Here is a 15,000-nt window from a genome sequence, read left to right as displayed (position 1 = left end):
AACCCCCGGCTTGGGTAGAATCCCTCTCTCCAGGGGACAGCTGTCCCGGACACTGCTGAGCATGCATCAGCCCCCTTCTCAGGGTGCTTCTGCTGCTACGGCTCGCTCAGCAAAGCTCACAGAGGATTCTTCATCTGGTCTCAGACCCCGTCCTCCTAAAATGGAGACGCAGGGTCCCCTTTCCTTCCTCGTCCCGCGGCTCTGGTTCACGAGCTGACTCGCAGGACAAGGAGGATGCCTTTACTGGGGGCTCGGACGCTACTCCATGTACCCCATTGATCTGTCCGAAAGTGACGCAGATGCTAATGATTTGATTGCGTCCATTATATTTGTACTGGACCTCAATCCGTCTGTATCAGGGGAGCACCCCTCTCTGGCAGAAAAGCATCAGTATACCTTGCCTAAGAGAACGAGTGTGTTCCTTATCCACTCCAGTTTTTCAGGCCACTGTGACCAAGCCCAGAGCCTGTCCTGACAGACGCTTCCCAAAGCGTGGTTCTGATGACCGTTTTCCGTTTCCACCAGAGGTGGTCAAGGAGTGGGCTCATTCACCAAAGGTAGACCCTCCAGTGTCTAGACTCTCAGCCCGGAAGGTTGTATCAGTGGCTGATGGCAACTCCCTTAAGGATTCCACTGTCCGCCATCTGTATATGAGGCGGCAGGGGCCTCGTTCTCCCCATCTTTTGCAGCAGTGTGGGCTTCAGAGCCATCTCTGCTTCTCTGTTGGAGATGCATTCCCTCACCAGGGACTCTATGCCCCGATGGTTGCCTTAACTTCCAGGTCTTCAGCCTTTTCATCCTATGCCATGTCTGCCATGCTGGAGGCTCCGCACTGCGGTGGCTTCGGCCAATTCTCTCGCTATCCACAGGATCCTGTGGCTTCGAGAGTGGAAGGCAGACGCTTCTTCAAAGTACCTTGCTAGGCTCCCATTTGCTGGGCCCAGGCTGTTCGGTGAACAACTGGATGAAATTATTCAGGAAGCTACTGGCGGGAAGAGTACTTCCATGCCACAAGCCAAAACCAGGAACCTGTACAGGGCAGGAACCAGTCGAGGTTTCGTTCCTTTCGTTCCTCCAACTGGTCGTCCTCTAAGCCCTCGGCCTCGTCCACTAACTCAGCCAAGGACCAAAAACCCAACTGGCGCACGAAGCCGCGTCCTCAGAAGACCGCAGGAGCTGCTGCCACTGAGGCAGCCTCCTCTTGACTATCTGGCCGCGCCAGCAACGTCCTTGGTCGGTGGTAGGCTCTCCCGCTTGGCGACATGTGGTTTCAACACGTCTCCGATCAGTGGGTGCGGGATATCATCTCCCACGGCTACAGGATAGAATTCTATCCAGCCCGCCAAACAGATTTTTTTCTGTCAACTCCCCCCTGCTCCAAGGCCGCCGCCTTCTCTCAGGCCGTGGCATCCTTGCAGGCCTACGGAGTAATTGTACCGGTTCCCGCCTGGGAACGGTTCAGAGGTTTCTACTCAAATCTCTACCTAGTCCCCTAAAGGGACGGTTCCTTCCGGCCCATCCTGGATCTCAGGCTTCTCAACAAGCATGTTCAGGTGCGGCTTTTTCGCATGGAGTCTCTCCGATCAGTCATTGCCTCAATGACCCAAGGAGATTCCTTGCATCCTCGACATCAGAGATGTCTATCTGGATGTGCCAATTGCAGTTTCGCACCAGCGTTGGCAACGTTTTGCAATCGGAGAGGAACATTTCCGATTCGTGGCTCTTCCCTTCGGGTTAGCCACGGCCCCTCGAGTATTCATCAGGGTCATGGCAGCAGTGGTTGCGGTTCTGCACCTCCAAGGGTTGGCATCCCTTTTCCTGGACGGCCTTCTAGTCAAGGCTTCATCCTGTGCAGACAGTCAGCGGAGTGCCTCGCTCACTCTCGCCACTCTAGTCCAATTCGGGTGGCTTGTCATTCTGCCCAAGTCCACTCTGTCTCTGACCCAGAAGCTCACGTACCTAGGGATGCAATTCGAGACTCTGTCGGCACTTGTGAAGCTGCCCTTAGTCAAACAGCAGTCCCTCCACTAGCGGTGCGCTCTTTGTTGAGGCCCCGCCGTCATTCCATCAGGCACCTAATGCAGGTGCTGGGTCAGATGGTGGCGTCAATGGAAGCGGTTCCCTTGCCCAGTTCCATCTGCGTCCTGCAGCTGGACATTCTCCGCTGTTGGGACAAGCGGGCTTCCTTCTTGCACAGGTTAGTGGCTCTGTCGCCACATACCAGGAGTGGTGGCTTCGGCCCCTCTCTCTTCAGGGACGCTCCTTTCTGGCCCCGTCCTGGGTGATCCGCACCACGGATGCCAGTCTATCCAGCTGGGGAGCGGTATATCTCTACCACAGAGCGCAGGGCACTTGGACTCCGTCCGAATCAGCCCTCTCGATCACTGTGCTGGAGATCAGAGCTGTGCTTCTAGCTCTCTTGGCCTTTCACCACCTGTTGGCGGGCAAGAACATTTGAGTCCAGTCAGACAACGCCACAGTGGTTGCCTACATTAACACCAGGGCGTGACACTCAGCCGCCTGGCACTGTTGGTATCCTTCAGTGGACGGAGGATTCCAGGTCCACCACATCCGCAGTCCACAACCCAGGCGTGGAAAACTGGGAGGCAGATGGTCTCGGGTTAATCTGCAGCAAGTGGGGCACTCCGGAGGTGGATCTTCTCTCCCACGATCCTCAGGCCTTTGCAGCAGACGTGCTGGTTCAAGATTGGTCCCAGTTTCGTCTGTCTTGCGCGTTTCCCCCTCTAGCTCTTGCCCAGAGACCTGCGCAAGTTCAGAATGCGGGGCCGTCGGGTCATTCTCATTGCCAGACTGGCCCAGGCGAGTTTGGTACCCTGACCTGCTCCATCTGTCCGTTGAGGTGCTGTGGCATCTCCCGGACCGTCCAGACCTTCTCTCACAAGGTCCGTCTTTCCGCCAGAATTCTGAGGCTCTCAGTTTGACGGCGTGGCTCTTGAGTCCTGGATCTTGACGACTTCTGGTATCCCTCCTGAAGTCATCTCCACTATGACTCGGGCTCGGAAGTATTCCTTGGCCAAAATCTATCACAGGACCTGGAGAATTTTCCTGTCCTGGTGTCGCCCTTCCGGCCATGCTTCTTGGCCTTTTTTCCTTGCCGACCCTCCGGTCCTTTCTACAGTCCGGTCTGCAGCTAGGACTATCCCTCAATTCCCTCAAGGGACTGGTCTCTGCTCTGCCAGCGTGTTTCCAGCGGCGTATCGGCCGGCTGGCTCAGGTGCGCTCCTTCATACAGGGCGCATTTCACATCATTCCGCCTTACCGGCGGCCTTTGGATCCCTGGGACCTTAATCTGGTCCTCATGGCTTCCAGAAACCCCCCTTTGAGCCTCTTAGGGAGATTTCTTTGTCTCGTCTTTCACAGAAAGTGGTCTTTCTAGTGGCCATAACTTCCCTCGGGAGAGTCTCTGATTTGGCTGCACTCTCCTCGGAGTCACCTCTTTTGGTTTTTCATCAAAACAAGGTGGTTCTCTGTCCGACTCCGGACTTCCTCCCTAAGGTGGTTTCTCTTTCCACCTTAACCAGGACATTTCCCTGCCTTCCTTTTGTCCGGCTCCTGTTCATCGCTTTGAAAAAGCGTTGCATATCCTGGATCTGGTGCGGGCGCTCCGGATCTATGTGTCTCGCACCGCTGTTCTTAGGCGGTGCACCTCTCTTTTTGTGCTGACCACAGGTCGGCGTAAGGGCCTCTCGGCTCTAAGCCGACCCTAGCTCGTTGGATTATGTCGGCCATTTCCGATGCCTACCAGTGTACTCAAGTGCTTCCCCCGCCGGGGGATCAAGGCACACTCGACCAGAGCTGTCGGTGCCTCTTGGGTTTCAGGCACCAGGCTACGGCTCAGCAGGTCTCTGACTGCCACTTGGACTAGTCTGCATGCCTTTTCGAAGCACTACAAGTGCATGCTCATGCTTCGGCAGATGCGAGCTTGGGCAGACGCACCCTTCTGGCGGCTGTCGCCCATTTGCGAAGTTAGGTTTCGCCTACTTCTCAGTTTTCTGTTTATTCCCACCCATGGACTGCTTTGAGACGTCCCATGGTCTGGGTCTCCCATAGGAACGATGAAGAAAAAGAGAATTTTGTTTACTTACCGTAAATTCTTTTTCTTATAGTTCCGTAATGGGAGACCCAGCACCCTCCCTATTGCCTGTTGGCAGTTTCTTGTTCCGCGTGTTATCACCGGCTGTTGTTGTAGACAGAGGCTCCGGTTGTTCCGGTTCTTGCTCTATCTCTACTTGTGGGTGGCTACTCTCCTTCAGCTTTTGCACTAAACTGGCTATATTTGGTTAACCAGGGGGTGTATATGCTCGGAGGGAGGGGCTACACTTTTTAGTGTAGTACTTTGTGTGTCCTCCGGAGGCAGAAGCTATACACCAATGGTCTGGGTCTCCCATTACGGAACTATAAGAAAAAGAATTTACGGTAAGTAAACAAAATTCTCTTTTTCTCCGGTAAGTGTCACACTAATGTCACTCGGATCACATCAGTGTGTGATCCATGTGTCACCCATGCTGCCGTAGAAAAAACGGACATGTCTGCGTGCGGGGTCATTACCCAGCATGTCCATTTAATAGAATTACAGGCAGGAACTACACCTCCCAGCATGTTCATGTTATAGAATTACCGGAGTCAGCCTGCTGGCATGACTAAGGTTAACTAAAGGCCGCTTTTCACGCTAAAGCGATATCGTTGGGGTCACAGAATTTGTGACGCACATCCGACCACGTTAGCGATGTCGTTGCGTGTGACACCTATGAGCGATTTTGAATCGTTGCAAAAACGTTCAAAATCGCTCATCGGTGACATGCCCCCCTATTCCCAATTATCATTGCTGCTGCATGTACGATGTTGTTCGTCGTTCCTGCGGCAGCACACATCGCTATGTGTGACACTGCAGGAACGACGAACATCTCCTTACCTGCCTCCACCGGCAATGCGGAAGGAAGGAAAGGTGGGCGGGATGTTACATCCCGCTCATCTCCGCCCATCCGCTTCTATTGGGCGGCGGTTCAGTGACGCTGCTGTGAGGCTGAACGAACCGCCCCCTTAAAGAGGAGGCGGTTCGCTGGTCACAGCGACGTCGCAGAGCAGGTATCTGCGTGTGATGCTGTCGTAGCGATAATGTTCGCTACGGCAGCAATTGCCACATATCGGCCGTACGATGGGGGCGGGTGCTATTGCGCTCGACATAGCCAGCAAATGCTAGCGATGTTGCAGCGTGTAAAGTGGAGGTGTCACACGAAACGACATAGCAAGCGATGCCAGATGTGCGTCACGAAAACCGTGACCCCCGACGATGCATCGCGCGATAGCTCGTCTCATGTGACGCCCGCATTACTGTACAGTGAATAGCGTAAAATGTCTCAAAAGATGAGATATTGAATCTCTATTTATTCTTTTTTTTCTTTTTTTTCTTCATCCCTGAAAATCTGAATAAAAAGCCATTAAAAAAAAAGTTATCGCCCCTCAAATGGTACTGCAAAAATATTCAACTCATCCCACGAGAAAGGAAGACCCTACACAGATAAGCGATACCCCCAAAAAATTGGTTTTCAACATTGCTAGTAGCTCAAAGATGCTGGAAAAGTAACATAGCTCCAGTGAACAATCCAATACAATCCACGCTCTCAAAGCCAAATGGCCCCTCTACTGGACCCTACAGCGTAGCCAAGCCACAATTAGCGTCAACATTTGGGGAGAAGCCTAGACATAATGATCGATTTACTTATCTGCTGGATAGATCATTAATATTCTTTATTATTGTGGCGGCATTTATTCCATGACGCTTTACATGTGAAAGGGGTATACATAATAGGGACAAGTACAATAATCAAACAATACAAGGTCATAGACAGGTACAGGAGGAGAGAGGTCCCTGCCTGCGAGTGCTGAGTCTACAAGGGATGGGTGAGGATACAGTAGTTGAGGGTAGAGCTGGTCGTACGGCACTATATCAGACTGAGTGTTACGGCAGGTTGTAGGCTTGTCAGAAGAGGCGGGTCTTCAGTTTTCTTTTGAAGGTTGTCAAGGTAGGCGAGAGTCTGATATGTTGTGGCAGAGCATTCCAGACTATGGGGGAGGCACGGGAGAATTCTTGGATGCGATGGTGGGAAGAGCAGAGTAGAGAAGGAGATCTTGTGAGGATCGCCGGTTGTGGATGGCTTTTTAGGTCATGGTTAGGGTTTTGAACTGGAGTCGTTTGACAATGAGAAGCCAGTGAAGGGATTGGCAGACAGGAGAGGTCGGTAGAGGGGGGGGGACTCGTGGATTAGCATAGTTTAGAATAGATTGTAAGGGTGCAAGACTGTTAGAAGGGAGTCCAAAGAGCAGGAGGTTGTAATAATCCAGGCAGGAGGTAATACTGGCATGTACTATGGTTTTTGCAACTTCTTGGGAAAGGAATGTACGGATCCGGTAAATATTTTTGAGATGGAGCCGGCAGTAGGTGAAGAGGGCTTGAATGTGTGGCTTGAAAGCGAGATCAGAGTCTAGAGTTACTCCCAGGCAGCGAGCACGTGGGACTGGGGAAAGTGAGCAGCCATTGACATTGATGGAGATGTCAGGTGGGGGAGGAGGAGGAAAGATGAGGAATTCTGTTTTGTCCAAGTTCAGTTTTAGGAATCGAGTAGAGAAAAAAGATGAAATGGCACACATTGTGGGATTCTGGTTAGTAGGGAGGTGATGTCAGGTCCAGAGAGATAGATATGCGTATCAGCGTAGAGGTGATACTGAAAGCCATGGGACTCTATGAGCTGTCCCAGGCCGAAGGTGTTGGAGAACAGCAGGGGTCCTAGAACTGAACCTTGGGCGACACCCACAGATAGGGGGCGAGATGAGGAAGTTGCGTGAGAGTGGGAGACGCTGAAAGTTCAGTCAGTTAGGTATGAGGATATCCAGGATAGGGCCAAGTCTGTGATGCCCAGAGACGAGAAGATTTGTAGTAGAAGGGAATGGTCTACTGTGTCAAAGGCAGAGGACAGGTCCAGGAGGAGGAGGACAGAGTAGTGTCGCTTGGCTTTGGCAGTTAGTAGGTCATTAGTGATTTTAGCCAGATTGTAAACAGTCAAAGAGGGAACAGAAAGGTGTGAGGACAGTTCAAGATTGACATGCTGTTCCAGTAGTTATGAGGCATAGGGGAAAAGTGATATAGGGCGATAGTTTGACACCGAGGAAGGGTAAAGGGAGGGCTTTTTGAGGATGGGTGTAATGGGAGGCATGTTTAAAGCATGAAGGGAATACACCTGTTGTTAGTGATAGGTTGAAGAGATGGGTTAGGGTTTGGATGAAGACTAGTGAGATTGGGAATGAGTTGGGATGGGAGTGGATCAAGCCGGCAAATTGTGAGATGTTATCTTGAGAGTAGACTGGAAAGATGATCTGTCATGGTGGAGAAGCTGGATTTGGAGGATGAAGACTGAGTAGTTGTGAGGAGGGGCTGTAGTGATTGTGGGCCAAAGCTTTCTCTGATGATGTCAATCTTCTGCTTGAAGAAAGAGGCCAAGTCTTCAGCTGAGAGAGGAGAGGGAGGTGGTGCTGGGGGACAAAGGTGAGAGTTGAAGGTGTTGAATAGCTGTTTAGGGTTGTGTGTGAGAGAGAGAGGATATGAGGGATGAGAAGTAGGTTTGTTTTGCAGCGGTGAGGGCCTGTTTGTATGTGACTGAGTGCTCGGCGGAATGAGACCTCTTCCATCTGCGATCAGCGATTCTGGAAGCCCGTCTCAATTCTTTAGTCTGACTCGTGTGCCAAGGTTTCCTGTTGATATTGGGGGGGGTATGACAGCCTTCACACCCAGAAATCTGCTGAAAACTGCTCCAGCAGTGTCCAGAACTACACAATATAGCGGCAGAACATAAACCCCGTACATTGCCTCGTGACCACAGACAAGTTCTGCGCTTTGTCTCCCAATGAGATGAATGTACTTCAGTGCTCTGCAGTCGTCAAGTAATGCATGGTGCTATTGTGCTTCATCTGTATATTAGTTCTCACAGCTGCCAGACCAGTTATCAGATGATTGCTGGGGGTGTCATACCACCAGCAATCTCATATTAAGATGGATCTTCAGTTGTTTAGTCCTTGACAAACAGCTTAACAAGCTAGGCACTGCGTATTGGCCCCTAAAATGGCATGTATGCAATCTTTACTTATTTCTTGAAAACGCGAGTGGGGTAAAATGGTTGTGACACTGTTAGATTAATTTACTGATTTGTAATTTGCAAAATGAGGTCAATTTTTAACTATTTCTGTTTTTTTCTCAGGGCCTGTGAATATGGCACCCACCATCAGCAAACCCTTCGTCCCAAATGGTAAATGGTGCTTCCTCTCTTTTTTTAACCTTGTCAGTAGTGTATGACCAGAGAAATGGTGTAATAACTTACAGGGTACTTTACCTACTGTAAAAGTGAAACATTTTTAGCTAAATCTCATGGCTGTAAGATGTAATTTTTATTCTTCTCAGCCGATTTGTAAAGAAATCAGCAAAACTGTGGGGTTAAATGCTCAATAAACTGCTACATGAATTCCCCAAAGGGGTTTAGTTTCTGAAATTGAGTCACTTTGGTTTTTTTGGGTTTTTTTTGCGGCCCTTGTTTCTCAGGCACTCTCAGTGGTGCCCACAAACTATTAGGCTGTGTGCGCTCTGCACCACACCTAAAAGGTGCGCTTCAGAGCGCAGCTGAAAAGATCCGTTCTGAAGCGCATGGTGCTGGCAGAGAACGTGCGCTCTGCATGCAGCTCCTGCCATAGACAGAGCAGGAGCTGCCGGCAAAGCGCATGGAAGAAGTGACATGTCACTTCTTAGAATGCGCGCTCCGGGCAGCAGCTGAAGTGCTGCGCTCTAAGACGCCACGTGCGCACGGCCCCTGCACAATCTCCATAGATTGTGCAGGGGACGCAGGACGCATGCAGTGTGTCTCTCGATCCCCGGCTGTGTGTCTCTCGATCCCCGGCTGTGTGTCTCTCGATCCCCGGCTGTGTGTGTCTCGATCCCCGGCTGTGTGTGTCTCGATCCCCGGCTGTGTGTGTCTCGATCCCCGGCTGTGTGTGTCTCGATCCCCGGCTGTGTGTGTCTCGATCCCCGGCTGTGTGTGTCTCGATCCCCGGCTGTGTGTGTCTCGATCCCCGGCTGTGTGTGTCTCGATCCCCGGCTGTGTGTGTCTCGATCCCCGGCTGTGTGTGTCTCGATCCCCGGCTGTGTGTGTCTCGATCCCCGGCTGTGTGTGTCTCGATCCCCGGCTGTGTGTGTCTCGATCCCCGGCTGTGTGTGTCTCGATCCCCGGCTGTGTGTGTCTCGATCCCCGGCTGTGTGTGTCTCGATCCCCGGCTGTGTGTGTCTCGATCCCCGGCTGTGTGTGTCTCGATTCCCGGCTGTGTGTGTCTCGATTCCCGGCTGTGTGTGTCTCGATCCCCGGCTGTGTGTGTCTCGATCCCCGGCTGTGTGTGTCTCGATCCCCGGCTGTGTGTGTCTCGATCCCCGGCTGTGTGTGTCTCGATCCCCGGCTGTGTGTGTCTCGATCCCCGGCTGTCTACCCACCGACATCTTATTACCTCACATATAAGCTTCTTATACTATGAATGTCTTTTGTTCCTATAGCAACCAATCACAGCTCCTACTAATAACCTGTAGTTCCAGGGTCCATATACTTTAATAGAGGCAAGTTTTTTGGAGAGTAACTGTAAAGTGCAGGGTTAAATTTTCCTGTCAAAACATAGTCTACGACGTTCCCTGGGTCACATGAGGTGTCTGCAATATATATATATTTATTTATTACACACCTTTTGGTTTATGAGCATAATCCGTTCTGGGAGTGTGCTTGTAAACCAAGTTACTCGTCTAGCAAAGCAAAATTTCCTATAGGCAATAATGCAAGCTTAGACAATTCGTTCCACAACTTGTTCAATCTCTCATCCTGGTCCCTTGTTGTGACATTACATACATGCACAAGCACACACACACATAATATGCTCACCTTACCTTCCGTTCCATCGCCGGCCTCCCTGTTCTTGTAGTTCGCTGACACAGGATGTGTATCGGGTAACCATCGTGACCGATGCTGGATCTTCTGCTGCTATATCGCTGATGTCAAAGGCAGGAGCTGCTTGCCTCTGATTGACCAGTGCACTGCCTTTGAGAAGTGGCTGACAGCGGAAGTTCCTCCATTGTCGCGATGGTTACCCAATACACATCCTGTGCCGGCGAACTACAAGAACCGGGAGGCCGTCGATGGAACGTAAGGTAAGGTGAACATATGTACGTGTTTGTGAGGACTGCAAGAGCGGGTCAGAGTGCTGTTAAAGTACGGAACCGGAAGTGTGTGCGGTGAGTATTTGCTCGTACAGCAAAGCTTGCTCATAAACGGAGTTACAAATTTACAGCAAGCTTTGGTCGTATAGCGTAATGCTCGCAAACCGTGGTACTCGTAAACAGAGGTTCCACTGTGTGTGTGTCTGTGTGTGTGTCTGTGTGTGTGTCTGTGTGTGTGTCTGTGTGTGTGTCTGTGTGTGTGTCTGTGTGTGTGTCTGTGTGTGTGTCTGTGTGTGTGTGTCTGTGTGTGTGTGTCTGTGTGTGTGTGTCTGTGTGTGTGTGTGTGTGTGTGTGTGTGTATATATATATATATATATATATATATATATATATATATATATATATATATATATATATATATATATATATATATATATATATATATATATGATCTCCTAGGACCTGTAAAAAAAAAAAAAAAAAAGAAATAGGGCTAGATGAACGATAAAGTTAATGGCTGTGTCTGAATAAAAAAAATAATAAAAAAAAGTCTCTTTCCCTGTCTCTGTCTCTGTGTCTATTGCTGTCTGTCTCTGTCTGTGTGTGTGTATGTCTGTCTCTTTGCCCGCCGGTCAAAACGTAGTCTGACGTTCCCTGAGTCACATGAGGCGTCTGTGTAAAAGTTTGTGATTGTAAATGCGACGGCGTGGATTCCTTTAGTGGACACACCTTTTTTTTACCCAGCAGTTCCTAACGGAACCATAGAGATTCATTTACTTATAAAAGGTAATTCAGGCTTCCTTTTAACCCCTTCAGCCCCGGGGCACTTTCCGTTTTTGTTTTTTGCTCCCCTTTTTCCGAGAGCCGTAACTTTTTTATTTTTCCGTCAATCTTGCCATATGAGGGCTTTTTTTTGCGGGACAAGTTGTACTTTTAAATGAAACCATAAGTTTTACCATATGGTGTACTGGAAAACGGCAAAAAAAATTCCAAATGCGGAAAAATTGCGAAAAAGTGTGATGGCACAATAGTTTTTATGATGTTTTATTCACGGTGTTCACTATATGGTAAAACTGATGTATCTATGTGATGCCTGAGGTTGGTGCGAGTTTGTAGACACCAAACATGTATAGGTTTACTTTTATCTAAGGGGTTAAAAAAAAATCACAAGTTTATCCAATAAAAGTGGCGCACGTTTTGCGCCATTTTCCGAAACACGTAGCGTTCTTATGTTTTGGGATCTATGGCTCAGTGACGGCTTATTTTTTGCGTCTCGAGCTGACGTTTCTAATGGTACCATTTTTACGCAGATGCTACGTTTTGATCGCCTGTTATTGCATTTTGCGTAAAACTTGCGGTGACCAAAAAACGTAATTTTGGCGTTAGGAATTTTTTTGCCACTACGCCGTTTACCAATCAGATTAATTGATTTTATATTTTAATCGGGCATTTCTGAACGCGGTGATCCCAAATGTGTGTGTTTATTTCTTTTTTAACCCTTTAATTTTCAATGGGGTGGAAAGGGGGGGGGTGATTTGAACTTTTAGGTTTTTTAGATTCAGTCACTTTTGTTTCTCTCTGCTCGCGGCCGAGGGAAAACGAAAGTGAAACTTCATAGCTGCAGGCGTCATCACATGACCCTGGGCTACGATGTCAACCACCGATAGTCACGTGATCACGCACGTGACTTCCGGTGGGGGCGGCGGTAAGTAAAAAACATGGCCGCGCGCATATAGATCTTGCTGCCAGACTTTGGAAGCAAGATTTAAGGGGTTAATGGCTGCGGGTGGAAGTGATTCCACCCGCGGCTAGCAGGCACACATGTCAGCTGTTGAAAACAGCGGATATGTGTGCCGACCGCCGCCGCCTGCCCGCGGCAGGGGGCGGGGCTTAACTGGACACGCTACATGACGGATATATCCGTCCATGGTCGTGAAGGGGTTAATTAGTTACTTTTACTATACAGGACTAGTGGAATAGTTATATTTAACTCCTGCAAGACTGGAGCCCTGATGCCAGTGTGAGCAAGGTGTCATGATATTTCCTGTTAGATAATATGCAACAACGGCTTTGTCACGTGCTCTAATGTAGGGATTTCTAGGGCTTTAGTCCGGGTCTGATCAGTGGGTGTTGTGCAGAACAGCACAATGAGCTTTGCATGCTTTTCATCGCTAATAGACCTAGTGTCCTCTATCCGGACAGCTGTACCTAGTACTACAGCTTAGTGCTATGAGCCCAGCAGCCCCTTTATTCTGGTTAGTGGGGATCGGACCCCGAAACAAGCACTGATTTCCTGTCGTAAAGCTAGGCCATGAGTGCTTATATCCCATCTGACCCTTTCAGGTTAAACTAGTAGCATACTGTGGAATGTAAACTAAATGTAAGAAAGGTGTAATTTTCTTGTAATCGCAGTATCTGCGTTGGTGACTAATTCTTTGCTTTTTCTTTTTCAGTTCCAAACGCAAGGATGATGTTCCCTGCAGGGAATGTCCGAGGTATATGGATATTTATCTTATATTGTCCTTTTGATTAAAAAAAAAAATGCTTCTCTGAATTCTTCAAAAAACTTGCCCTCATCACTTTGTTGGTGAAAAATAGTTATAACCGTCAGAATATGGAAAGACAAAAGTGTAATTTTCTGTGTATAAAAGTAACAGAATTGACAAAGCCTTTATAAATGTGATAGCACTGTAATCATACTGACAGAGAATAAAGATGTCTTCTCGCTTTAACAGAACGATGAACAGCATAAAACATCAAAAAATGAGCCAATTGCTAAATCCTTGTTTATTCATTTTGTTTTCTAAAATATCTGAATAAAAAGCCATTAAAAGATATGTACCTTCAAATGGTACTGCAAAAATATTCAAATCCTCCCAACAAGCCCCAAACACAGATATTCCTTCCCCAAAAAATTAGTTATCCACATAATTAGTAGCTCCAAGATGCTGTGGAAAAGTGACATCGCTCCAAAAAAAACCCCAGTTCAATGCAATCCACACTCCCACAGCAAAATGGCCCCTATTCTGAGCCCTACAGCGCACCCAAAACACAATTACCATCATTATGTATGGCATTGCAGCAGAGGGGGGAGCCATGGTTGTCCAAAACCTAATGATTGACTTATCTGCCCCATTAATAGGATAGCGGTGGGGGGGTATGACGGCGTTCACACCCACCAATCTGCTGAAAACTGCTCCAGCAGTGTCCAGAACTAAGCAATATAGAAGCTCTGCTCTAAAATTTCTGCACTCTGTCTCCCATTGAGATGAATGTACTTCAGTGCTCTGCAGTCGCTGTTAAGCAATGCATGGTGCTGTTGTGCTCCGTCTGTACATTAGTCAGTTCTGGCAGCTGCCGAGCAGTATTTACTCATTTTTGGAAAATGCGAGTCTAAATGGTGGTTACACTGTTAGATTAATTTACTGATTGTAATTTGCAAAATGAGGCCAATTGTTTTACTATCCCTGATTTTTCTTAGGGCCTGTGCAAAAGGCAGTGCCAATCAGCAATCCCTTCAACCCAAACTGTAAATGGTGCTGCTTCTCTTTTGAACCTTGTCAGGTGCCCAAATAGTAGTATATCTCATAGCAGTAATATTAATCATCCTAAGCCGTCATAGTCTAATTCCCCGGAGGCTGCAGGCAGCCAGTAGGGATCTGCGCACATGTCAGCTGATATGTACAGCTGAAATGTGTGCCTCGCAGGCGCGAGTGGATCCGCATTCCGCCCGTACCTGTTAACCTCTTAAATGGAGCTGTCAAAAGGTGACAGCCATTTAAATTCCTGATGCGGTAAATCTGTACTGATCGGGCTCCATCAGCGTCGCAGTGACTTGATCACTGTGAGCCAATGGTAGCACAGGGTCGTGATGACTCCTGTAGCTTTCATGACTCCCTTCCTCTTTTACCCGGCCGGCTGCTGCCAGTGTTAGTTTTTCCACTGATCTAAGCTGTGTAGCTGTGATCAACAGAAAGGAATGAATGATCAGACTGCTGATCCTTATAGCCCCCCAAGGGGAATAGTATAATAAAAAGTATGTGTTGTTTTTTTTTTTAAAAAAAAAACAAAAAAGAAACCCCTAAAAGTTCAAATCACCCCCCCTTTCGCCCCATTGAAAATGAAAGGGTTAAAAAAAATATACACACATTTGGTAAGGCCTTGTTCAAAAATGCCCAATCTATCAAAATATAAAATCAATTAACCCCTTAACAACCGTGGGCAGTAAAGATAGGTTCCTGCAGTCAGTGTTAATCCACATCTGCTGCTGCAGGTGGAGATCCGCGCACATGTCAGCTAATTTGTACAGCTGACGTGTGCCTCACAGGTACGAGTGGAATCGCTATCCACCTGTACCTGTTAACCCCTTAAATTGCATTGTCAAGATGTGACAGCACCATTTTAACGGCGATTGTGGTAGAAGTTTACTCACCGCCAGATACCAGAAGTGATCACGTGGATCCGGACGTTGTCATGGTAGCACAGGGTCATGTGAGGACTCCTAAAGCTGACATGACTCAGGTCCTTTAACCAGAGTACTGCAGGTTATAGGAGATGATCATTTCTCCCGGTCTGAGCGGTGCTTCTCTGATCAGGAGAAATGAATTTATAATCAGACAGCTTATCCCTATAGCCCCCTAGGGGGACTTAGTGAAATAAAAAAAAAAAATTTTTTTTGCAAAAAAAACTAAAGGTTCAAGTCACCCCACCCCCCCTGTGGCCTCATTGAAGATTAAAGGGTTAAA

The 15,000-nt window shown here is 48.4% G+C and overlaps 1 protein-coding gene across 2 annotated transcripts in view; it reads left to right on the top strand.

The window, feature by feature from the left end:
* LOC142243230 (uncharacterized) overlaps positions 1-15,000 on the top strand; it is a 255,092-nt gene that overhangs the window by 63,014 nt on the left and 177,078 nt on the right. For both annotated transcript variants that reach the window (XM_075314907.1, XM_075314906.1), the window contains exons 10-11: positions 8,271-8,318; positions 12,709-12,750. In XM_075314907.1, coding sequence (XP_075171022.1) covers positions 8,271-8,318; positions 12,709-12,750 — 90 coding nt within the window. The remainder of the gene's footprint in view (positions 1-8,270; positions 8,319-12,708; positions 12,751-15,000) is intronic.

This window comes from Anomaloglossus baeobatrachus, chromosome 6 (assembly GCF_048569485.1).
Source record: "Anomaloglossus baeobatrachus isolate aAnoBae1 chromosome 6, aAnoBae1.hap1, whole genome shotgun sequence".
NCBI classification, from domain to species: domain Eukaryota; kingdom Metazoa; phylum Chordata; class Amphibia; order Anura; family Aromobatidae; genus Anomaloglossus; species Anomaloglossus baeobatrachus.
This window is presented reverse-complemented; position numbering and strand designations above follow the sequence as displayed.